Source organism: Podarcis liolepis, assembly GCF_965112155.1.
Source record: "Podarcis liolepis genome assembly, chromosome: 6".
Taxonomy (NCBI): domain Eukaryota; kingdom Metazoa; phylum Chordata; class Lepidosauria; order Squamata; family Lacertidae; genus Podarcis; species Podarcis liolepis.
In genome coordinates this window covers 69,796,866-69,822,553 of record NC_139559.1, presented here as the reverse complement: position 1 = coordinate 69,822,553, position 25,688 = coordinate 69,796,866, and the positions used below count along the sequence as shown (strand labels likewise).

Below are 25,688 nucleotides of genomic sequence, written 5' to 3'. Positions count from 1 at the left end.
TAAAGCCGAATGGCGGAGCGTCCCCTCCGGCGCGCACGGAGCGGGTCCTCCGACGCTCCGAGCTCGCCAAAGCGCGCAGGCGGCACGGGGCTGCGCGGCCGCCGAGGGCGCCGGCAGCTTTCGCTTTTCCGCGCTCCTTCCACGTGACGCCCTCGCCGGCCGGGCTCTTCCTCCGCGATGAGTCCCGCGCGGCTTACTGAGTACGTCGCCGCGGGCAGAGCCGCAGGAGGAGGCGCCCAGCCCCCGTCTCCGCGCGGCGGCATGTCGCTGGGCTACCTGCCCGCGGGGGTGACCAGGTGAGCGCAGAGCGGGCGCGGGGAGGTGGGCAGCCAGCGAGGAGCGCGGTTGGTTCGCGGAAACTACGCTCCTTGAAGCGGAGGGGCAGAGGCGGCAAGTTGGCCCCCTTGAACTTGGCGGGGTTACTTCGGAGTAGACGTCGACAGGGCTGCGCTGTGATCTGTTCTCGTTTATTATTTTTAAACTGCAGGGCGCTGTCTCCCCATCCCCTCCAAATTGAAATCAAGAGTTCAGCAAATTGTGTAGGCAATACCGTTGGTCCATGGGGAGAGGGATTTTTTTTTTTTAATGCAGTAGAATTTAGAAGTGCAAGGACAGCTAATAAATAAACCTAATAAAGGTTTGGTGCTATGGTACCCTTTTTCAAGTTAGCTAACTTTAATATACTATTTCAAGTGGAACAGTTCTGCAACTTGTACTTTCATCTATTTCACAATTAATCAAAATCCTCCCATTTATTAATTTCTAGGGTTTAGAGGGGTCTCCCCCAAATCTATAACAATACCCAGATGTTGATTTTAGAGTCTTGGGGTTATTCAGAATGAGCGTGTTTTGGGGTTATTCAGAACGAGCGTGCCAAACTTCACCTGGTGTTTCAATAATAGAATTGTCTTCTTCTTCTTCTTTGGTGATCACTCGTAGCCGAGTAAGATTGTCTTCCATAAACACGGTTTTAACAATCAGTCCGTAAGTGACTGTGGAGGCCAATTCTGGATCCAACGTCCTTCCACAGTGGGGACATTGGTTTCCAGGTGGGAGTTGATCACGGTGTGGATTTGCCAAGTGTGCCTTCCTCCTAGCACGTTTCTCCCTTGCATCCTGAGTTTGAGTGTCTTCAAAGTCCATCACACCTTTGGTAAAGGCTGTTCTCCAGTTGGAGCGCTCGCAGGCCAGTGTTTCCCAGTTGTCAGTGTTTATACTACATTTTTTTAGATTTGCCTTGAGACAGTCTTTAAACCTCTTTTGTTGACCACCAGCATTACGCTTTCCATGTGTTGGAAGGGACCACAAGACTAATCTTGTCCAACTTCCTGCAATGCAGAAATCTTTTACTCAATGTGGGGCTCAAACCCGCAACCCTAAGATTAGCAGCCTATTGCTCTACTGACTGAGTTGGCTGTTGTTTTGGTGGTTGTTTTCCTCTTTTTTAAAAAAAGTGACGCAGAGAGTATAGCAAACTTAAGCTACTTGCTTCAGACATTTTGGCAGCCTTCCTGAAAGCTGGTAAATGAATGGTAACTTACCCGATTAAGCTGATGACATCTGGGTCTGGCCTGATAAGGCAGAAGAAGCAAGAGACCCACAAGGAGGCCTGTAAGATCTTGCTCCCATAGTTAAGACTTGGGCATTTATGTAACGCTTTACTGAAATACGGTAATTGCACCAAGTGATGTTACTCAAATAGGTGTCTTGCAAGTAGGTGAGAGTTGTAACAGGATCAGGACTGGAGTCACAAATGTAACATGTGAATGCTTCTGTTCAAACCTTTCAAATTCTCCATCAGAAGACACAGTACCGTGATGCCATCGCAGATCTTTACTACAAGCCGTGAGTTGGCATCTTGGATAATTTCACATCTTTGAAACCGGTGGCTTTGGATGGGATGGGGTTGCCTCTGAAGCTAAGTGACGTGGGCATTACAAGATGAAAACTACACGGGAACCCACAGACTTTTCAAAACGGCTTTGGCTTATTCTGCAGTTGTCCAGCTGGTGTTTTGTGACATACCAAAACTCTGCTTGAGACCCCATCCATGCATATCTCCTGCCCAGAGCACCATGCAGATGGTGCTGTTCCTGTGCTCACAGCTCAGTGCTCTGCAACTAGCAGGGCAGAACTGAGTTAAGTACTTATTTAGGACTTTCCGGGAAGGCTGTGTTTGCTCTCACACCGGAGAATACAGTGGGTCTTTCAGTGTGATTATTTTTAGTTGTGAGATAGGTAGCAAGTTCTGGGTTTGTTTGGCTAATGCACAACCACAGAGACCTTTGGCTTCAATAATTCCTTTTACGGCAGCGGGATGTTTTTATAGCTTTGACGTTTGTGCAGCTTTACAGGGCTAGTTATAGCAAAAAGGTTAGAGGAAACAAAATTGTCTCGGCTGCTTTTCTGTTGGTAAGGTGTCAACAACACGCTGCGAGAACCCTTCCTCCCAGTGTCTTAGGGACCAAACTGTACCTTATGCAATTGTATGCAAGGAATTTTTTCACAGCCTGCTTTCTTTCTTTCTCCCCCCCCCCTTTTTTTTTTTGCTAAGCCTCAGATTTGGGAGTGACCAATGCACATGATTCTCAGTGGCGAAATAGGGAAAGCAGAATGACATTCCCCTTGTTCTTCTTTTCTTCTGCTCTTCCCCTATTGCACACCCTCAGAAGCATGGAATCTTGCAGGCAAGGGCTGGAAGTTGTCTTGGATTTGGAAATGGGTTGAAGCGTCCCTCCCCTTGTATATAATACGTAATTTGGACCTTAGCCCGTAGCTCAGATTGGTTATACTGAAGTTGCTTTGCAGAAAGAAGTCTGAAAAATCCTAAGAACAATTCAAGTCTTCTTACAAAGGTATCTAGGTTACAGAAGACTTCGGCTTATCTTGGGTTAATCTGATTTACTTTATGTTAATGTTTACTAGCTGCTATTTTTTAAAATGCCAGCAGAGATGTATAAGCAGGCTGACAAGGTGTGATGAAACAAACCTCCCCTTTGGAACCTGGGGCAATGTGCCTTTGTTCTCGTTAATGCAAAGACCTTATTCTTTAATGCTTTTCAATGATGGTATGGAGTATCCGTATGCACAATGTTAAGATGTGTCAAATTTAAATCCTTAATCTTTTGTTTATGGCAGAAGTATGATGACACAGCTGGATATGGATTTTAAAGAAGAACAGTCCCTAAAAGAGGATTTAAAGTTCTACTTCATGAATCCATGTGATAAATATCGAGCTAGACGTCAGATACCATGGAAACTGGGACTTCAGATTTTGAAGATAGTTTTGGTTACTACCCAGGTAACTTTAAAAAATTTACTTGCACGGAATCGGATATTGTTTCTTCATGCCTAATGAATAAGTAAATGAACAGTCCTATCGGTGACTCCAGGTGCTAATGTTTCTTTTGGATGGTATTCAGCTTAGTTTTAGTCAGATATGACCCATTTAAAATAAATGAACTTGGTTACATTAATTTCAGGGGTTCAACTCTCTGAGTATTCAAACTTGGTTGAATACTGTTCAGTGTAAATCATTTCTCTGCCTGCTATCCTTTCCTGTAATTGTCCTGCTGTGAAGCTGTCTTGCTACATTTGACTGATGATGATGATGACCATGTGGCGATCATGATAATTTGTCTGTTTATGCATGTTTTTCTGTCTTCATTTACCTTCACTCTGCTGGAACTTTAGCCTTAGTTCCTGATAGTTCCTTGTGCTTTACGCCTGAAAGTTATTCCACATACAGGGATGGGTTTCTGCATTTGGGAGACCTTCAGCCTTGCACCTCCCTTATTATTGGAGTAACCTGTGTGTTGGATGCTGGGTAAGAATAAGCTGCTAGATGTTGTGAAGGATTGTCTTGATAGCCTTGCCTTGAAATGTACGGATGGCGAGCAGTGCCATGTGCTTGACAGCATTTGAGTGGCTCAGCACAGAATCAACCCAAGATAGAGCTATGCTAGTTTCTTAGAAGGCTCTGCACACTTTTGTAATCATGTGGGGTCAACAGAATTGCAGCTGTTATGTACTGAGTTGAATAGATTCCAAAATGTAGCAGTCTGATTGGTCCTAGAACAATAGGATTCAGAATGCAGCAGTCTGATTGGTCCTAGAACAATAGGATTCAGAATGCAGCAGTCTGATTGGTCCTCGAACAATAGGATCCAGAATGCAGCAGTCTGATTGGTCCTAGAACAATAGGATTCAGAATGCAGCAGTCTGATTGGTCCTCGAACAATAGGATCCCGAATGCAGCAGTCTGATTGGTCCACAGGAGCCACCCAATCCAGCTCCAGGTGGAAGTGAATCCGCAACCTGATTGGCCTACAGGAGAATCCCAGAATTAGCCAATGACGTGGGGCCCATTGTGTAAATAATGTATGTAAAGCAGACATTCTGGGGGAAATTCCATTCCTCCTTACCACTATGAGCTGAATAAAGAGCATGAAATCCACTCTCGACTCCGAGTATATTTCAGCAGCCATGGAGAATATGTCTCAAAAAAAAAGCCCTTCTTCTTCTTCTTCTTCTTCTTCTTCTTCTTCTTCTTCTTCTTCTTCTTCTTCTTCTTCATGCTGCCATTAGGGAAGCAGAGCTCATGTATCCTACAAATACCCCTTTCTCCCCTTGTAGCTTCTCATTGTGTTTCTCCGCCACACTTGAGTGTATTTATTGTCCTGGCACTTTCTCGGGGACATCAAACTTTTACAAAAGGCAAGAGGGTTCAGATGTTTGTGCCACATATTTATGTGAATATACAAGTGCTGAGTTTTGAAGTTAAAGGGTCATAGGAGCAGTTTGTCTAAGAACGTGCTGAGTTTTAGTCTCAGAACAGTTTTGAGGGAAGCGTTCTGTACAGTGTTGACGTATCACTACAGTAATAAAATATTTCCCTTTTGCCTTCATGCTGGATTGCAGTATGCTGCTATGTAAGTATGAAGGATGAAGTTTATACCATACTTTGTGTTTCTCCATCTGGGGTCACTTTCTTGCAGCCTCGGTAGCTTTGTACTGCAAAAAGTGTTTTTTAATTTCTTGTGGCCAGGTGAATTGATTGCCCTGTTTTAGCATGTGCTGCTTGGAATTATAAACCTAGAGCTATAAAATGGATGCACATTCAGGCCACCTCTTAGACTTCAAAAAAATATAAAAAATTTCTGCCTACCTGTCAGTTCCTGAATGGGCAGGAAAGATGTAAAATCCATGGACCACGGAGGCATTATGCTTCTGAATGCTAGTTACAGGAGGGGAGAGTGCTCTTGTGCGCAAGTCCTTCTTGCCAGTTTCTCACAGGTTGTCACTGTGCCAACAGGATACAGGATTAGATGGGCTATTGGCGTGATCCATCAGGCTCTTATGTTCTCAAATGCATTGTGATAATTTAAAAGTAATGCTAATTTTAGGAAAACAACTATAACAAGTCTGCTTCTTGTGGGATGTTCTGGTTTTTATTGCTTGCTACTGTCAGAAGAGGGACGCGGGTGGCGCTGTGGGTTAAACCACAGAGCCTAGGGCTTGCCGATCAGAAGGCTGGCGGTTCGAATCCCCGCGACGGGGTGAGCTCCCATTGCTCAGTCCCTGCTCCTGCCAACCTAGCAGTTCGAAGGCACGTCAAAGTGCAAGTAGATAAATAGGTACCGCTCTGGTGGGAAGGTAAACGGTGTTTTCGTGCACTGCTCTGGTTCGCCAGAAGCAGCTTATTCATGCTGGCCACATGACCCGGAAGCTATACACCAGCTCCCTCGGCCAATGAAGTGAGATGAGCGCCACAACCCCAGAGTTGGTCACAACTGGACCTGATGGTCAGGGGTCCCTTTACCTTTACCTCTTTACTGTCAGAAAATTGGTGGCGATTTGAAGATGGAAGAGAGGGGGAGATAGAAAGAGATTATTAGAAGCTGCTGTACAAACCTCAGTTAATTTAGCTTGTGTTGGCCACTGCGAAGAGCAGAAGTAGAACCAGTTCAACTCCCCAGCTGCTTTGCCCCATGGTAGAGATGGATTCTCCCAAGTGCTTGGTTTATCTATTTAAGCTCTACATAGATATTTAAGATCGCTGGGAGTATTCATCGGATTCTTAAGCCTACATGACTACATTCAGAATTATTGAAGACTTAGTTATGGAAAAGCCTCTCTAGATTCACAAAACTTCCTCCCTGCTACTCTGAAGATGTTCACTTCTCGCTGGTCATGAAACATCAAAGAGATGTCAACCAAGCATCTTTTTACCCTTACGAAAACTTTAAAAGTCCAGCAACTTTAAATGCCTAAAGTGGTTTAAAAAACCACATATTTCATTTAATATGCGACACTGTGTGTACTCCTTATGTTCCTTCAGATCATTTGTAGATGATTCGGGGGGGGGGGAGCCATAGCTCATGGTTTATGTTCATTAGAATCCAAGTACTGTATTTTTCGCTCCATAAGATGCACTTTTTTCCTCCTAAAAAGTAAGGGGAAATGTCTGTGCGTCTTATGGAGCGAATGTGTGGTCCCTGGAGCTGAATTGCCCGGGGCAAAAGGCAGATCATGCCTCTTTTTTTTAGAAAGAGGGAAGCGGGTGTTGAAACAAAACCGCTGAGCAGCTGATTGGCAAGTGATCGGGAGGGATAAGGGACTCTAGAGATAAAGGAGGCTGCCTGGGAAGGGGGAGGTAAAAGCACATAGATCCTCAGGATTTTTGCACTGGGTCACCCCAAATTCACCATCAGATCTCATAGCATGCCCATGGCTATAGCCTGCATCAAAAAATCATGCATTCACTGTTTCGTGGGGCCGCAATGGCACAGATCCACATGGATTCTCAGGATTTTTACATTGGGCTACCCCAAACTCACCATCAAATCACATATCATGTCTGTGGCCACAGCATGAACCACAAAAATCAGACATCCACTGTTTCGTTCAGATTTTTTTTTTCTTGTTTTCCTCCTCTAAAAACTATGTGTGTCTTATGGTCAGGTGTGTCTTATGGAGCGAAAAATACGGTACATTCCCCTGCTTTTCCAGTTTAAAAGATCTTTGACAGTCATGCTAGACATGGCCTCTACCTGGAACTTTGTGGAGTGCTAATTGGATTTGTGTGCATGAGGGGAGAAAGGGAAGCATTTACAGTCACTAACGGTAAAGACTTTACAGTAAGGTAAATACAGTTCTTCATATAGCGGCACCCAATCTCTAACAAAGTCTTGACATTTTTCATGCCATAGCAAATAATACAGCAACTTAAGATGAGACGCAACATTTTGTTTTACAATATATTATAATGGGGATTGAGGTCAAGAAATGAACGACCTGATCATATAATTCCCTCTGCGTTTCCAGTCACCAGATTGATCGTGGTCAAATTCCTAAACAATGTGCCACAATCCAAGCTTGCTGAACTATAGTTTCTCTCAGTGGTAGAACAATAGTTTAGCTGTAAAACAATTGCATGTTTTCCCTTTCACATGTTTACCTTGTGTTCTGATCACATCAGGGTTCTTAAGTGGGGAATCCTTGTTTTTACAAAGTCTGCTTACTCCCCAGGCTCTTAAATCAGGAGCAAATTAGTTTAATATCCTGGCTAGTATATGCAGGACTGAATTGTTGATGTTGGTACATGAAATGAAGCAGCAACTTTCAGTCCTGATGTTTGCTCCCACATTACTGAATCATGTTTTAGTGAGCCAGGGTTTGTGTTATGTATGACAGAATCTACCTCTTTCTTTCTTCCTTTTTTCATTTATGTAAAGCTCGTCCTTTTTGGTCTGAGCAACCAGTTGGTGGTTTCTTTCAAAGAGGAGAACACTATGGCTTTCAAGCACCTGTTTCTGAGAAACTACTCTGGCATTGATGAGGATGACTACAGCTGCAGTGTGTACACACAGCAAGATGCTTACGATAGCATACATTTTGTGGTCGATCAGGTAAGCATCCGTCTTATGGCATCCACACACAGAGTTTAACATCATAGTTCACATTGCTTTAGATGTGCCAGTTTCTGGGTTGTAGCAACAACCACTTTCAAACCCATATTCACCAGCGACTCGTTCCAGATGTGAACAGGTACTCTTAGCATATCACTTGAAAATACGGTTTTGCCATTACGGGTTTGCAGCCTTTCTGAAGAAGTGTTCTCGTTTTGTGTGTTTGCTTCTCAACTAGTACCGGCAACTGAAGAATATATCCCTGGGTACCCTTGGTTATGAGCAAGATGAAGATGACTTGCGAGGCTTAAAGATTTGTAAAGAAGAGTATAAGAAAGGCACAGTACTTTCCTCCAATGATACACTTCACATAGACAGCACAGTTGAAGAAGGTACGGTGCTAATGTTTTTCTTTTCTCTGGGAGAAAATCGGTCTAACTTCATTAACGAAGGAGGAATTGAATCCCATTATATCTCCTGTTTTTATACAGGTTTTGTACTCTTTATGAACAGTTTAGCTGCCAATGCTTTTAAAAAAACAGGTGTATGAATGTGTAGACTCCTCAAGGCTTCCCATTACATCAGGGAACACATTTTATACTTTGTTGTTGTTTTTTTATAAAATTTTTATTGGGTTTTCAAATTTTATATTGACATTACAAACACAGAAAGACAAAGACAAACATGCATAATTTCAAGTCCTTACTTTCATAACTACAATCTCGGACTTCCCCACATCACCCTTTCATACATCCTAGTTCCAATAGTTGGCCCAGCAAGTTCTTACTTTCATCTTCAAAATATTATTATAGTCCTTTTTTTAATTTAGTTCTTCTTAATTAACCAATTTCAACTTATAGAACAATTATAGTCTTAACATCCTTTTCTAAGATCGACCTAAGTTCCCTTTCACAAATTTCCCAATTTTAAATATTAGTTACTAAACACAAAAATTGAATATCATAAAATTCTCCTCCTTTTGGATTCAGAAACTCTCACCCCCCCTCTTTCCCGGTTTCGATCCCCAAAAGATGTCCACAATATCAGTTCTTAGCCTGGATTTCTCACGTCCGAGGCCTTCAAATCCCCATCAGTCCCTCTCCGTCGATTTTGTTGATAGACCTTTGTGTTGGTCATCTGGTCTCGAAGGAACTCTTTCCTAATAGGATCCAAATTTCTTCCAACCATTCCTCCATATTCCAAAAGGGAGCCCCAATCATGTTTCTTGCTTCTTTTAAGTCCCAATGTTCCAAATGTCTCAAAGGCTTCCCCTCTCATCTTGAACAAATTTGCCATCCATAATTCTTCGGATCCCCCCATAAAGGGATCACTCCCTATTTCATACTCAATTTCAGTTTCTTTGTGATCCACAAATTGCTTTTTTTCTTTATATTCCACAATTGTAGGCTTTTGGTTGGCTCTTTCCACCAGCGATATTTCCGCTCCTCCTTCTCTCTCCTCTGGTCCTGAAAATATCTCTTCTGATTCAGCTGCAGAGTTGTTTTTTGTCAAGTCCTTAACACAGTCAGCAGAGTTATTTATTTTAGCATTCAAGGTCACAAGTTTTGTAGCCATAACTGTGTTCTGTTCTTGTAGCATTCCCACGAGAAAGAACATTTTTTCTAACTCTGCTTGTAATTTTCCATCTGCAGCCATTGTAATGTCTCAGAATCCCCCCTAGAGGGGTTCTGGTTACTTAGTATTCCTTCTCCAACAGTCAGTAACTTTATTTATTTATTTCTTCTTTGTTTCCAACAGCTTAAAAACAAATGTAACTCATCCAGTCCCAGGGATAGTAAATAACAGATTTTTCTAGCGCTAAGAACTCGTTTGACAGCTCTTTTGACAGCTGTCAAACTCCTTGCATTTCCTCAACAGGCTCACTCGCGGATCGCTCCCAGATCCGGGGGGGGGGGGGTTCCCAACAACTTCTAAAATTCCGTTCTCATCCTCCAGCACAAAACTTCTAATGCCAATCGTGAAATTAATAACTTTTGTCTCACAGAGAGATAGATAGTCTCTCCACCTTAGTTATCCAATTCTTGCTTTTAATATCTGCAGAAAGAGGGAGCGGACTTCCTTTTGGCACTCCCCCGATCGTTCCAAATTCACAACACATTTTATACTTTGAGGCTGTTTACAGGTGCTTTTATCATGTTGTTACTTCTTGCGAATGCTCCTATCTGTAAAAAAATATGCAGCTGTGGCGTCTCTCTGCCACAAGTCTTCCATTCCTTGATGTGATTACAGCACACAACAATTTACCAACCTGTAGAGAAGTTCCAGGTATTCCTGTGAATTTGCTTTTGCTTTCTTGTTTAGTCGTGTCCGACTCTTCGTGACCCCATGGACCAGAGCACGCCAGGCACTCCTGTCTTCCACTGCCTTCCGCAGTTTGGTCAAACTCATGCTGGTAGCTTTGAGAACACTATCCAACCATCTCGTCCTCTGTCGTCCCCTTCTCCTTGTGCCCTCCATCTTTCCCAGCATCAGGGTCTTTTCCAGGGAGTCTTCTCTTCTCATGAGGTGGCCAAAGTATTGGAGTCTCAGCTTCAGGATCTGTCCTTCCAGTGAGCACTCAGGGCTGATTTCCTTAAGAATGGAAAGGTTTGATCTTCTTACAGTCCATGGGACTCTCAAGAGTCTCCAGCACCATAGGTTTCTTTCTTTGGGGTTTATATTTGAACACATGCACTAAAAGTTGCATCTGTGTCTTGATGGAGGTGCCAGTATAAAATCAAGAGCTACAGTATACTTCTGTGAGCCCGTGCATATGACCGTTCTGCCCCCAATGTATATTAAAACTCCTTACCATTGTGGCACACTAATACAGATGAACAAATTCTTGGAGCAGTTTCACTATCTGCATGGACTCGCTTTATATAGAGACAAAGCCTATTGTTCCTCATTGCTAATTTGGTGGGAATCAGACATGCATAGGCTATGGGCTGCATGGATAGAGAAGTAGCGTGCTATTTACATGCAGAAGATGACACAGACTGTTTTTGAGATTTGCCATTGCATGGCGTTGCAAAGTGGGGTTAAACCCTGGGGTCAAAAAGGTTGCTGTTTTGCTGCATAATCCTCCATAGTCTTAATAGTCCTAAAATGAATTACTCCCAAGTAGATGTCTCTAGGATCACAGTTCTAGGTTCCTTGTGGTACAATCAGAAATGCGTTTATGTCTTTTGGATTTTCCTTTCACTTCCAGAATGCATTGTTGTGAAACCACACGACGAAACGGGCCACTTTAAGAATTCGTCTTTTTTCAACTTTGAGTTTTACAGGTAAAGTGCGGTTTGGGGACACCAGTTTTATTTGTGTTTCTAAAGAAGCGGGGGAAACCTAACATAACACAGTATCTTCTTGCACCCAGGCTGATACAAGTGATAATTTCATTCAAACTGAAAGGCATTGATCTACAAACCATCCATTCTCGTGAACTGCCTGACTGCTATGAGTTTGAAAATACTGTAAGTGCTGTTCTTGTTATTATACACATAGACAATGGGATCCTGTCTCTCAAATTACTTACGATGGGCTTCAGTTCCTTTTCAGTTCCATAGGCTCCCCACCCCCACCTTGAAAAGTACATAGAGCTGAAGGAGGAAGTTGGTAGAGTGGCAGTCTTCTACACTTCCTCTTTAGCTCCTGGTTTGGATCAGCAAAGAGTGGCCAAGAGGACAGGAGCAGAGTTGTGAACTTTCCCCCCTTTTAAAGGGAATTTCCCTTATTCTGAATAGGATTCCTCTCAAGAAAAGGGAAAAGTTGACAGCTATGGACAGGAGGTAAAGGGGAGCAATATGGGACACTGAAAAAGGAGATGGGTGGGTAGGAATTTGAATTCCAGAAGAATCAGGGTGGGGCGAGGGAAAGAAAGAACATGCACACACTGGATCCAATGAAACATTTGTAACATAAAGTGCATAATTCCCCCTCCCCACACATTTCCCTTAGCCACTGTCAAATCACAGGTTGCAATTGTTTCCATTGACAGAACAGTAAAAATCACTGATATTTACACTTACACTGTGTGTGAGTAATGCACACCGATGCTGTATTGCTTCAAGCAAGTAAATTAAAAACAACAACATTTATCTCAACAGATTACTTTTAACAATAAAGCCCACAGTGGTAAAATGAAAATATTTTTTGATACGGATGCTGATATTGAAGAATGTAAAGACTGGAACATAACTGGCTCTAGTAAGTATCTCTGTGTGAGAGAACTATATCCATGTTCGAAGATGAACACAAAGAAGCCTGGGATTTTCGTGTTGGCGAAGGGGCTGGTGGCACTGTGGCAAATTGCAGAGCTAACTTTCTTGCAAGTAGCAGTTTTTATACACGGACAGGCTTGTTCAGCGACATTGTGATGCAGCTAGCAAAGGTGATCCTGCTAGCCTGTCTGTGCCAGTGGGGCATATGGAGTTAGTTTGCTATGCAGGTATGCTCTCAAACACTGTACTAGCCCAGCAATGGTGGGCTAATCCTAACTAATTTTGTAGCAAAGTTGGTTTAACTGTTCCGAAAGCAAAATGCACCACCTCTTACCTGGACAGCAGATCATAATTACTATTTTTTACCTTTAAAACTATGTGAAATTAAAAAAAGCTGGTGGTGGTAGAGCGACCTGTTTAAAATTCTGGGTCTGTAATGGGAATATACTCTGCAGAGGCTTAGTCCTTGCTGGGTCTACAAACTTAAGCTTGCTGATACCTCTGTCTTATGCTTTTGGCTACAGAAGCATCAGCCCTGACCATCTGAAATTGAGGGAGTGCAGTAGAGGGGGAGGCGTTAAAAGAAAATTTTGTTTGGATGCAGGTTGCAAACAGGGTGGATCATGATTTAAATCACCAGTCAGTAAGACTTGATTTAAATCACTTGCAGAAAGACTTATTCTTGCTTGTATAATCTTAATATTTACAACCAGGTGAAGGTTTCATTTTTAGAATAATAAATTTTCAGAGTAGTTTTTACAGTTATATAAAAAATTACTGATTTGGTTATACTATTAGAAATACATAGACAGATAATTATGAAATTATTGTGCGGTTTAATAAGTTAACTGTTTATATTTGGACAACTTTTCTGTTGTACAGTGGTACCTCGGGTTACAGACGCTTCAGGTTGTTTGTTTTCAGGTTGCGCACCGTGCCGAACCCGGAACTACCTGAACAGGTTACTTCTGGGTTTTGGCGCTCACGCATGCACAGAAAAGCTAAATCGCGCTTTGTGAATGCGCAGAAGCGCCAAATTGCGACCTGCACATGCGCAGACGGGCGCTGCAGGTTGCTGACCTTGCGGCTTGCCAATGTGCCTCCTGCATGGATCACGTTCACGACCTGAGGTTCCACTGTACTATATTGGAAGGGGAAAACCAATAATTTCCTTAATAACAATTTTAACAATTTGTTTAACTAAAACAATAACATTGTGGCATATGTATCCATGTTTGTTAACTGATGTGGTTAAACAATTTTTTTTAAAAAAAAACTTACACAGAGTTTTAGCACACATGAAAAACAATTCTTATTTCCTGATAAATAGTTTTTGAACTACAGTGGTGCCTCGCAAGACGAAATTAATTCGTTCCGCAAGTTTTTTCTTCTTGCGAGTTTTTCGTCTTGCGAATCACGGTTTCCCATAGGAATGCATTGAAAATCAATCAATGCGTTCCTATGGAGACCGTCCAGGGACAGAGGGGACCTGTTTTAAAGCAAGGGAAGGGGCAGCGGGGAGAATCGTTTCTCCCCGTTGCCGCCCCTTGTTTCAGAAGGGGTCCAGGGACAGAGGGGAAGGCACAGGTGCCTTCCCCTCTGTCCCCTCTTTTGAAGCAAGGGGCGGAGGGGAGAAGATCGCTTCTCCCCGTTGCCGCCCCTTGGTTCAAAAGGGGTCCGGGGTGCGGGGGCAAGCTTCGTTTTGCGAAGCAAGCTCATAGGGAAATTCGTCTTGCGAAGCAACTCGAAAACGAAAAAACCTTTCGTCTTGCGAGTTTTTCGTCTCGCGAGGCACCACTGTACAGTCATACCTTGAGTTGAATGTGCTTCGGGTTGAGCGCATTCAAGTTGCGCTCTGTGGCAACCCGGAAATATCAGTGTGCGTTACTTCTGGGGTTCACCGCTCGCGCATGCGCAGACGTTCAAAATGACGTCACGTGCATGTGCGGAAGCGGCGAAATGCGACCTGTGCACACGCAGATGTGCCGTCGCATCTTGCGTTCCATTCGGGATGCGAATGGGGCTCCGGAACAGATCCTGTTCGCATCCCGTGGTACCACTGTATAATGTAACTTAAATAGAAAACTATCTTTAGAAAGATTTTCCCTCCAAAAAGCATTTTATTTTAAAAACCCAATTTAAATTTTAAAAAATCCGATTTAAATAAAAAATCCTGATTTATTTTTTTAAAAATAAATCATTAATTTTTATCCACCCTTGTTGCAAATCAAAGTGTAGCTAGAGTTGAATACAAATACTTTTGCTTTTTGGAAGAGGTGGTCTACCTACAGATGTGCAATAACTTTTTCCTGTTCATTCTTTTGCTTCTCAGCCCTCTGTTTCATTTAAGACTTACTGAAAGAAAAGGGAATGTAATTTAGACTTTCTCTCTAAATTACTTGAGCACCCCTATGCTGATTAAATTTTGCATTTTTTAAATCTCCTCTAATAGTTCAGAAAAACACACAGTATCTTTTGGTTTTTGATGGGGCTGTCATCGTCATCTGCATCGCTTCCCTTATCCTCTGCACACGATCCATCGTTCTTGCTCTGAAACTGCAAAAAGTAAGCATACCTTTGTCTTTGTGGTAGATGTGTGCTTGGCTTAAAAAAAAACAACACAAAACACTATCCTAAAACAGGAAGGATGGGCTGAACCTACAAGAAAAAAGTAAGAACAATTTGTCTGGCATTATCTGCCTTGTAGCTTAGTCAGGAGTTCTCTATGGTGGCTGTACTATTGGCAATTTTGGATTTGTCTCTCAAGCAACATGAAGGATAAGGCTGTCATCCACTGTCAGAGGCACCATACCTTTGAATACTAGTTGATTAGAACAGAATTGGTGTTATGTACTGAGTTGAATAGGATCCAAAATGCAACAGTCTGATTGGTCCTAGAACAATAGGATTCAGAATGCAGCAGTCTGATTGGTCCTCGAACAATAGGATCCAGAATGCAGCAGTCTGGTCCTAGAACAATAGGATCTAGAATGCAGCTGTCTGATTGGCCCGCAGGAGCCATCCAATCCAGCTCCAGGTGGAAGTGAATCTGCAACCTGATTGGCCTACAGGAGAATCCTGGAATTAGCCAATCACGTGGAGCCTATTGTGTAAATAATGTATATAAAGCAGACATTCTGGGGGAACTTCCATTCCTCCTCACCACTGTGAGCTGAATAAAGAGCATGAAATCCACTCTCGACTCAGAGTATATTTCAACTGGGGAGTTTAGAACAGAATTGGAGTACTTCTGCTGCACTCATGCCCTGCTTCTGGGCTTAAGGAATCTGGTTGGCCACTGTAAGAACAGTATGCTATGCTAGACTAGACAACAAGACCAGTAAGGGGCCATGTGCTGTGTAAATATTTGCCACACATTTATGGCAAATATAAAATTTAGTTATCTTTCGCAATCTTCTGGTGGCCATCCATAGTCGTGAAACAAAACCACTCTATAATTTAGTGCAATACCTGTTATAGTCACTTGGTGGACTCTAATAACGTCAAGTAAATGGGTTTTCTGCTCTGAAAGAGTGGGAGTTTTCTAATTGTTCTTCTCAACGCTTAAAAACAGAGATTTGTGAATTTCTTCCTGGAGCGATATAATCGCCACGTGTGCAACGCAGACCGCCTGGAGTTCTTAAACGGGTGGTACGTCCTGGTGATTATCAGTGATGTGATGACTATCATAGGCTCCATCATGAAAATGGAAATAAAAGCCAAGGTGAGCCTTAAAAAACCCAAAAAACCCAGTCACAAATATTTTGGCCTGTTCTCGAGCAGCTGCTGTGGGAATCCTAAATTGCCAAGCCATGCTTTTGAGGTATTGGAGGAATCAACTGTGCAAAATCTTGTTTTCCTTTGTTTTCTTCCAGAATCTTACAAGCTATGATGTCTGCAGTATTTTGCTTGGCACGTCTACTTTATTCGTTTGGGTTGGAGTCATTCGGTACTTAGGCTACTTCCAGACCTATAATGTAAGCACTAGAGTAAAAAAATTCCGTAGTGGAGTTTTCCTTTCTTTTAATGCGTGTGAGAACACCACCTTACTTCAGACAAGCAGGTCCGGGTCTGGTCAATGTCTGGATGGGAGACTCCCTGGGAACAACATGTTTACACCGTGGGTACAATGATGGATTAGATTCTGCCTTTCTTCCAAGAAAAGAAAGTAAAACTCTCCTCTTTTCATAGGTGCTCATTTTAACAATGCAAGCATCATTGCCCAAAGTGCTAAGGTTCTGTTGCTGTGCTGGGATGATATACCTCGGATATACTTTTTGTGGCTGGATCGTTTTAGGACCATACCACGACAAGGTATGTGGGTGTCTCAGTTTGTGTAACTGGGATAATGTAAAAAGTACATGTAAGCAAACACAGTGCTCTCCAGCTGTGCATACTCTGGGACGCGGGTGGCGCTGTGGGTTAAACCACAGAGCCTAGGACTTGCCGATCAGAAAGTTGGCGGTTTGAATCCCCGCAACAGGATGAGCTCCCGTTGCTTGGTCCCTGCTCCTGCCAACCTAGCAGTTCGAAAGCATGTCAAAGTGCAAGTAGATAAATAGGTACCGCTCCGGCGGGAAGGTAAATGGCATTTCCGTGCGCCGCTCTGGTTCGCCAGAAGCAGCTTAGTCATGCCGGCCACATGATCCGGAAGCTGTACGCCGGCTCCCTTGGGCAATAAAGCGAAATGAGCACCGCAACCCCTGAGTCGGTCACGACTGGACCTAATGGTCAGGGGTCCCTTTACCTTTACTCTGCATTCAAGATACTTATTTGTATATGCATGCTTCACTCTGCGTTCTGAATGAAGCGTATATGTCTTGGAGTCCAAATAACTTGCAACACTTGGTTTTGTTAAGCAAACCTCTTTACTGGAAAAGAAAATCGAAGGAAATAACGAAGTTTGCTCAGGAAGGAACAGAAAACTACTAGGGCTTTTTGTCTGTGGCTCACCCTCAGGTTTCTCACAAGAGGGCAGTCTTGTATCACAGTTGCCCATTGACTGTGAACATGATCTCTTCACTGAAAGAAGACCGGTCTTGGTAGTTGGGTCAGAAGTTCAAGTGTTTTCATCCACTTCTTTGGTCCAAAATACCTTCAAACAGCAGTTTAAATTTGATCTCGCTGAAATCGCTGACAGAAAAGGCTCATTGTTCATTATAAGACTTTGCACGTGCATTATGCAGAGTCCCAGCACTATTTTCTAACTCAGTAGGCGGTTTCTGAACAAAGAATTTTATTTTATTTTTCACACCATTTATATGATGGCGTTTGGGTTTTTAGTTCAGACTTAAGAGGTATGAATGATATTTAGGCCTGTGCACTTCAATTTATAGTGGTTTTAAAGAAAGATTTTATAAAGCGAGCCTTTGATTCTTTCAAGTGCAGTTGTCTCTAATGCCAGTTTTTCATGCGTTCCAGTTTGAAGATCTGAACACGGTAGCCGAGTGTCTGTTTTCTTTGGTCAACGGCGATGACATGTTCGCTACATTTGCTCAAATCCAGCAGAAGAGTACTTTGGTGTGGCTCTTCAGCCGACTCTATTTGTTTTCCTTCATTAGCCTCTTCATATACATGATCCTCAGCCTTTTCATTGCCCTTATTACGGATGCATATGATACAATAAAGGTAAATTTATTGAGTTTGTGTTTCTCAAGAGATATGAGCTATAGTTCAAGAAGTAACAAGAAGTTCCCAGATGGTGAACTGGACTTCAATAACGTTTACTAACTTTTGTTGTTGCTCCTTAAAAGTATGTAACTGTGTAGAATGGGTGGGTAGAGTTTGTTAAAAGGGGCATGAAAATTGGCTTCCTCTCAATTTCACTCGCTTGCCCTGGCATGCACCATATGTGACGGTGATAGAACCTTCCAATCTCTGTCTGTAGTAAGTTGCAAAACTAAGGTTTCTCTATTTTTGGGAGTGCTAATGTTCCATTTTATTAAGCTATTTGACAGCTACAGTGGTGCCCCGCAAGACGAATGCCTTGCAAGACGGAAAACTCGCTAGACGAAAGAGTTTTCCGTTTTGGAGGTGCTTCGCAAAACGAATCTCCTATGGGCTTGCTTCGCAAGACGACAATGTCTTGCGAGTTCCTGCTGGTTTTTCCCCTCCCCCCCTTTTGCTAAGCCGCTTGTCAGCTGATACGATCAGCAGATAAGCCGCTAAAAGCCGCTAATAGCGCTAATCCGCTAATCCTTCAATGGGCTTGCTTCGCAAGACGAAAAAACCGCTAGACGAAGAGAATCACAGAACGGATTCTTTTCGTCTTGCGAGGCACCACTGTATTTCTCCACATAGAATATGAAACTTCAGCTCTTCCAACTTTTGCTGTAATAATAAGGCAGGAATAATAATAATAATAATAATAATAATAATAATAATAATAATAATAATAATAATAATAAATTATTATTTTTACCCCACCCATCTGACTGGGTTTCCCTAGCCACTCTAGGCGGCTTCCAACAGAACACCAAAATGCAATAACCTATTAAACATTAAAAGCTTCCCTAAACAGGGCTGCCTTCAGATGTCTTCTAAAAGTCTGGTAGTTGTTTTTCTCTTTGACATCTGGTGGGAGGGCGTTCCACAGGGCGGGAAGCAGGTAAAGGCAGACCCAGGCCCATGTAGAGTTTATCTGAGGCCAGAGGCGGAAGTCTTGTTGGAATAAAGTTATAAACGCAAACAAAAAAGCGGTCTGTCCCTGACGGGAGCCCCCCCCCCGGCCGGCTTACCCCTCTGTGTCCTAGGGCAAATGTACTCAGCTGCCCCCCCCCACTTCTGCATGGGCCTGGGCAGTCCTGTTTTGGCTGCACAGCCTCAAAAGACACTGAAAGCCAGAAGATACCGCTGTCTTCCCTGCCCTGGTTGTTTTGAACAGTAGTATTGAAAACCCTGTACTAAAGTAGCCTGGCAGAGTGTGTCTTGGAAAGGACATAGGGAGCAGGAACAGCAAATTGTTTGATATTTTGTCAAGCCCATGCATAAGAACATTAGTAGTTTTGTACTGATGTTGCAGGTTGAGCTTGTTCTATTTAGAATAAGAGGATGCAAAGCGGAAGAGCATTTTTATCTCCCTCCTTACTGCGTGCACTATAAAAAGAAAAAAAAATTGATCGCAACCCTACAACTTGGTTTAGCCTTGCAAGCTTCTGCTGTGACTTCACCCATTCCTCTCCACCTGTGATATACAGAGTCGGGAGAGCAGTATGAAACGGAGAGTGGCTTCCTAAACAGATTGTCCCCCCTCCCTCCAACTCCTGTTTCAGAAATACCAACTGATTGGTTTCCCAGACACAGACCTACAAGAATTCCTAAAAGAATGTAACAGTGAAGAATACAGCACAGAGCCACGAACGTTCAGGAGTTTCTGCTGCTGCAAGAGGTCAGTGTGTTGTTTCTTCAGATTCCTTTAAATTCTGCATACCGGTAGTTTTCTTTTTTTAAGAAAGAAAGGAAATGCTTATCAATACTGAAGCAATATTCGACCATTTTGGATAACTTTTTAAATAGGCGCATATGGACACGTCCTGTACTTATTGTCCAAGGACAGCTTGAGGTTAAGGGCAGAGCACACCGGACTTGTTTTCCTGCCCTACTTGCATCTCTCTCTCTCGAGCATAGCAGTCGTTTGCTGACACCGAACATGTATGCGCTAGCCTTGAACTAAAATAGAGGACACACAGATGCCCCCTGGAGATGCATGTTGTCCAGTATTCAGTCTTTGCTGGCTGTCTCTCTTTACACCAAGGTGTCGTGCCAGTCTTTGGCTCCTCATAGTAGGTGCATAGCAGGGAAGGTGAAATATACTTGGAGTCCTGTAGTGATTTCATGCTCTTTGTTGCAACTTGTAAAACAGTGATTGAATTGCCCCCCAAACCTCAGGCTTTTATATACATTATTTACACAATGAGTCCCGTCTGATTGGCTGATTCTGCTTCCCTCCTGGAGCCTGATTGGTCTTTTCCTGCAGGCCAATCAGTTGTTGCATTCTAGGATCCTACTTGCCTATTGTTCTAGGATCCAAGCTTAGTACATAACAGAAGGGCTGTGGCTCAACGGGAGAGGATCTGCCTTGTTTGCAGGTTTAGTTGCTGGCAGGTAACCTAGTCTGGGGCTGCTGCTACTTGATGCAGACTACTCCATGCTACATAGACCGATGGCCTGACTGGCAACTTTCCCATGTTCCACCTGTGATTCCTGCTGAACATCTGGAATGTGTTGTGAGACCCTCTTGCCTCTTTTCATGAACTCTGGATGTAGGGAACACCCAAAGAGAGCTGTAAATATATGAAAAGGGACTGATGATAGCAGAGCTTGGGACTCATCATTGCCAGGAACTGATAACTGAGGAGGTTGGAAGCGCAGAAAACAGCTGCAGCTACAGATTTTAGCGCTTTATCTTGTCTTTTCATTATTATCCATCTGAAACGGCGAACTTCTTCTTTCTGCAGACGGAAAAGCGATGACAACTTGATACTTATTAACTGAAGATGGGTGGTGCTGGCATAATTTTTTGCACACGTGGAGGTAACTGCTGGGAAAAGCTGAGCCTCCTGAACTGCAGTAGAACCACCGCCATGTGGTTCTTTCCCCCCTCTACGAACCAACGACTACAACTTTATAAAGAGAAGTGGTGGAGTCGTCCTGCAGTCCACAGTTGGAAAGCTCAAAAACTGTACATCTTGAGCTAGCATTTCGTCAACAGCTGATGACCATTTCTTGCTTCAGTTGTAAATAGATCATCTTGCAAGTCGTGGTCAATGAACTTCAGAGAATCGGTTATCATTTGGTCACTTCTTGATTTGCAACCTGCTTTCTAGGTATTTTTATATTAAAATATTTAAATGAAACTCACCTCCTAAAAGAACACGGAATATTGCGGTTCTTGGTGACAGTACCATTCGGGAGATTCATTTTTAAGGTTTCTTTTTTTGGAATTACAAATGTAGGTTTTCCCTTTAAACCTATGCAAAACTTGTACCATTATGCTCTCTCTTCTTTCTGGATTTTGTTTCATGAAATTGATCTAAAAAGCTGTTTGGTCATTTGAGGTTCACTCAGCCAGGTGTGCATCCCCCCCCCTTTAAAACAAACAAAGAATCAATCATTGTGTGTGTCATCCCTATTGTCCCCTTGCATCTAAATGAGGCTGCAATTCTTTACATTGGCCAGGAGATGAAACTTGCCTGCAAATCCTTTACAAATCCATTGCAATGGGAGGGCTGCTCGCTCTTCATTGGCTTCCGAAGCAGAAAAGAGGCTGCGCCCTAAAACCACCGGCGGATGATAGAGCCCCACCAGGACCCTCTCGGCCAGGAAGGCCTAGAGGGGGCTTTGCCTCCTATCAAGATCTACCCAGCCTTCCTTCACCTCTCACTGTCTGCTTGTAACCACTGGCCACCAGGTATAAAGCAGTAGTGCAGGTGAGGACAATGCGGGATTGAGAAGGAGGGTGGAACTTTGGGTGAGCCGCTTGAACCTTAAGGCAATTATAAACCCTCAAAGCTGGTATTAGAGACCCAAGTCTTTCCTGGCATCTGCAGTAGAAACAATGGCAAGTCAAGGCAGGTTGTGTGACTCCTAGCAGTAAATTCAAAAGAGGGGGAGTCAACAGCACAGGCTACAGCCTGTACCCTAACAAGGAAGGGAGGCAAGCAAACCAAACCAGCCAAATTGGGGTCCTTTTCTTTGTTATCCGTTTGGTGGCAGGGGGTTCAATTTTTTTCTTTTCCTTAGGCTGCCCCCATTAAATAGCCCTTTGAATTAGGTAGAGTGGAATGACAGTTCAGACTGAGGTGAATAATAACCAGGTTTCGTACCAGATTTTTCTAAAACAACCCGTGCTTTTGCTAAAAGTTTTAAAAGGCAACGAGCCTAAAAAGCTGTTTCGAGAAAATTAGTTTAGGAAACCCTGAATGCAAGGACTTTCCCATTACATAAAACCTTTTATTGACGTGAAAACGACACATGTATTGATGATAATTCTCACGCACTAATATCTGAGAGTCGGACTTGCATAGCAGGTGGGACTGGCTTTGTGGAAAGATCAGGACCTGCTGATCTTAGCCTAGCTTAGCCTATGTTTAGCCAGATGCTTGCAAGAGGTGTGATAGCCCTTGGTATCTTTTGGAGCAAAATAGCTTTTCCGTTTTTGTTTGTTACATAGGTGGTGTTTGTTCTAAGTTTGCTATATATCAGGCAGTGAACTCTTGTAGATTTTATTATGTTCGAGCTCAGTTCAACTCCCAATAATGACAGTGGATAGAGCGACTGAAAACGGGTTTATTGGAAAATGAAAGGTCTAGGAAACCCAGCCAAGAGAGATCCTATTGCCCAGTACATAAGGAAAGAACCTAGCATGATCTGCCTTCAGGAAATTTGCCGTGTTAACTGTTAACGGCAATGTTCATCGAAACAAAAACAATTAGGATTTCACTTTTCTGCATCTGGCATTTAAAAGTCTCATGGTATAGCAATCATATTATACTGTAATTTCCCCTTTTAAGTGCCATATAGTTATTGGCACCCCTCCAGGTACCTGTCACTATCAAGGGTTTATGGGGGAAAGCACATCACAATAGCTTTGGTATACAGCCCCAATGTAACACAATGGGACTTTCTCAGAAAGACCTTGACAAAAATTGCTAATATTAACGGGAGGTGATTTAAAGGTGGTTGGAGACCACATGCAGACTAACCTTGAATGAGGAATAGGGCTGGGCCATATCTGGTTTTCAACATCGTGCTTTTTCACCAGTTAAACAACTCCATATAAACAATGTCTGAAATAAGGATGGAGCTATGTAAAGGCATTGGCTGGCTTCACGGTTTTCCCCGCATTGTGATTTTTGCTGTCACCTGCTTTTATGATTCGCTGCCCCCTGTAGGAGCCAGGGGAGAGCTGAACCAACAAGAGTTAATGGGGAAATTGAGAGAAACATTGGCTGGCTTCATGGTTTTTCCCTCATTGTGATTTTTGCATCACACACACACACACACACACCATGATTTGAGATATATATTGCTAGGTCAAAAATTATGAAACTGATATCACGATAATGGACTTCAGACCAGTTTTGGACGATATAGGTATCAATATATTGCCCAGCCCTAATGAGGAATGGTAGTTTGCTGAAATGTTTACAATTTTATTTATTATTATTATTATTATTTTATTTTTACAAAACTGATGCTTTGATTTGGCAGATATCCATACGAGGGCTCCCAGTCCAAATCATTAGTAGTATACCTTCTATGCAGCACTCACAGCTCCTTTTCTAAAATAAGTTATGTTTCTTCCTCTATAAACCTTTTTGTGTGCCCAGTCTGCATCCAGGGTATACAAAATATTAGTACATGCCTCATGACAGCACAATTCTGTATTTTCAGTCTCCAGATTTAATTTTAAGTTACTTTGCAAGAACATGGAAGAGACAATCCACTACTGTACTACCTTAAAGGCAACAGTGGTATGGGACTACAATGAAATCTGTTACAAGGGGGTTGCAGCAATTAGTAGTGAAGTTGCAATTATAAACAGCATGAAAAATAAAAACTATTAGGATCTTAAATGAAGGCATAATCTACCTGGTTCTCCAGCAGCAGGTAAAATAATGGAAGATAAAATATATGAACTAGATAAGATAAATCAGAACTGAAGGATAAAAGAAGATTTCAGTTGTATCTTAGAAGTAATTTGAACAGGTAAATAAACATGCCACTGCCCTTAGAATAAATGAAGGAAACTGCCCTTAAAAAGAAATGCAAAAATTGGAACCAAGACTTTTGATTCGAAAACAATGAACGATTTGTCAAGTACTATGCACCGTTATATAAAAGCAGTGACTCAGGAGGGAAATGAAATGTTCCAAGTTAATTCTGAATGTATTTTGGAGGATCGTAACTTACCTAAATGGCAAAGTAACATTGGAGAAAGTGCAAAGGCAATTAATAAGCTGAAAATCTCATTGACCTGACTGGTTTTTGAGTGCTTTTCTACAAAGCACTTAGAGCGCCTTATGCCTTATTTAATAGACAGAGGAGGGTGTGCTAGAAACATGACTGTGGTTCAAAAGAGTAGTTATAACCTAAACTAGGGGGTAAGCTGAGAGCATGTTTCATCATACTGACCAATCTTGCTACTTAACTCTTTACATTAATCTGGGAGAAGAGCTGAACTCAGTAATTTCTAGCTATATTGGTCTGGATCACATCTAAGAAAAATCAACAATTTTGCAATTGCTTTTATTCAGATTATTTCCAAACTATAATTTCTAGGAATTGCAGTCCAGAGACTTCTAAAACGGAATTATTGGTATGTTCTTCAGGGAAATATTATGTTTTATAATGTTTGGGTGATGGGTTGATCTGTTACTGTGTTTTATAAACTTGTATCCCTGCCCTCCAATGTAAATATTGTCTATGGTGACTTAGGATAATGAGTACACACACTATTGAATAATTAACATGATTCTGTTTTATGAAATCTGGACAAGTGTAAGTGCAGGTTAATCTAGCAAAGAAGAGTATATAATTTTTTTTCTACCCCCAAGAAAAATCTAATTTAGTGTTAGAATTGCGTGTCCTCCTTTAAAAACTAGGAGGAATAATAATAATAAAAATGCTGTCCCCGGTGCACAATGAAAATGCTGTGAATTTCCACATGGGATATGCTTTCGATAGCTGGAGGCCACTGTGGAGAAATGTGTTGCAGTCCTACTATGAATCATCTTCAAAGGTTGAGGGAATGAAAGTCGTTAGTTTAATTGAAATGATGGAAATGACTCAGCACTCTGTAGCATCAAGAAATCTGAGAACTAGCCCTAACTGTGGCCTAAGATGCAGTGGAGGGGAGAGGCAAGACCGCTTTGAACTCTGCAAACCAACTTTCCTAGTTTGCTGCTACACCAGAAAGGGATGCTGTCATTTGCCATCTTGGGTGGGTGGGGGAGACACACAACAAACTTAATGTACTGGTTCATGGCCTTAGTGAGGTGAGCAGTACAGGTGAGTGTTATAACCAAGGAGCAAGATTGGGTGGGTGGTGTCATTCTGCCACTGATTTAATTCTAGACAGTTTCATTTTAGTAGCTTTAGCTGGGGAGGTGTAACACAACAACCACATGTGTGTCCCAAATCGTTTGTATTTATAAATGTGCAAAGTTTCCACTCCAGTGATGGAGTGTGATTCTATGACGCTCTTTGTTGTGAGTACATTTGGTCTAGTCCAGTTCTTGTCCCGTCCCCCCCGCCTTTTCATTAAAAGCCTTTTACTGGATCAGCTGCAGAAAGGAAATGATAAATGATCTGGGTTTGAGCCTAATGACAGAGGAAAAGCTATCTTCAGGACCAAGACATTAACCATAAGAGTCTGAGTACCCTAAACCTCCAGAGTTAGGAATTTCAGACTTCAATGATTCAGTATTGATCATATATTCTTATAACTGTCCATTTATCTTACATATTTGTAAAAGACTCTGGAAAAATGTAGTATTCTACTGACTTGATTGCTTCCACAGTAGCCCTTTTCTCCAGAATAGACATTGTTAATTCA

The 25,688-nt window shown here is 42.4% G+C and overlaps 1 protein-coding gene across 2 annotated transcripts; it reads left to right on the top strand.

Annotated features, from left to right (window-relative positions):
- The first annotated feature begins 156 nt into the window (after positions 1-156).
- On the top strand, positions 157-25,688 carry MCOLN2 (mucolipin TRP cation channel 2). Of its 2 annotated transcripts, none has more exons than XM_083511120.1 (14): positions 157-296; positions 3,139-3,301; positions 7,737-7,910; positions 8,149-8,302; positions 11,122-11,197; positions 11,287-11,383; positions 12,017-12,116; positions 14,583-14,695; positions 15,705-15,854; positions 16,006-16,107; positions 16,322-16,444; positions 17,552-17,758; positions 19,402-19,517; positions 20,587-25,688. In XM_083511120.1, the coding sequence occupies exons 1-14, from the start codon at positions 178-180 to the stop codon at positions 20,621-20,623; spliced, it is 1,731 nt and encodes a 576-aa protein (XP_083367246.1). In that variant the 5' UTR covers positions 157-177; the 3' UTR covers positions 20,624-25,688. The 2 variants fall into 2 exon arrangements, with proteins under 2 accessions (XP_083367246.1, XP_083367247.1); XM_083511121.1 differs by lacking the exon at positions 157-296 and adding an exon at positions 2,598-2,855.

Coding starts and splice junctions, on each gene's coding strand:
- MCOLN2 (XM_083511120.1), top strand. CDS start 178: ATGAGTCCCGCGCGGCTTACTGAGTACGTCGCCGCGGGCAGAGCCGCA. Junction 297..3,138: donor CTGCCCGCGGGGGTGACCAG/GTGAGCGCAGAG, acceptor TGTTTATGGCAG/AAGTATGATGACACAGCTGG. Junction 17,759..19,401: donor ATGCATATGATACAATAAAG/GTAAATTTATTG, acceptor CTCCTGTTTCAG/AAATACCAACTGATTGGTTT.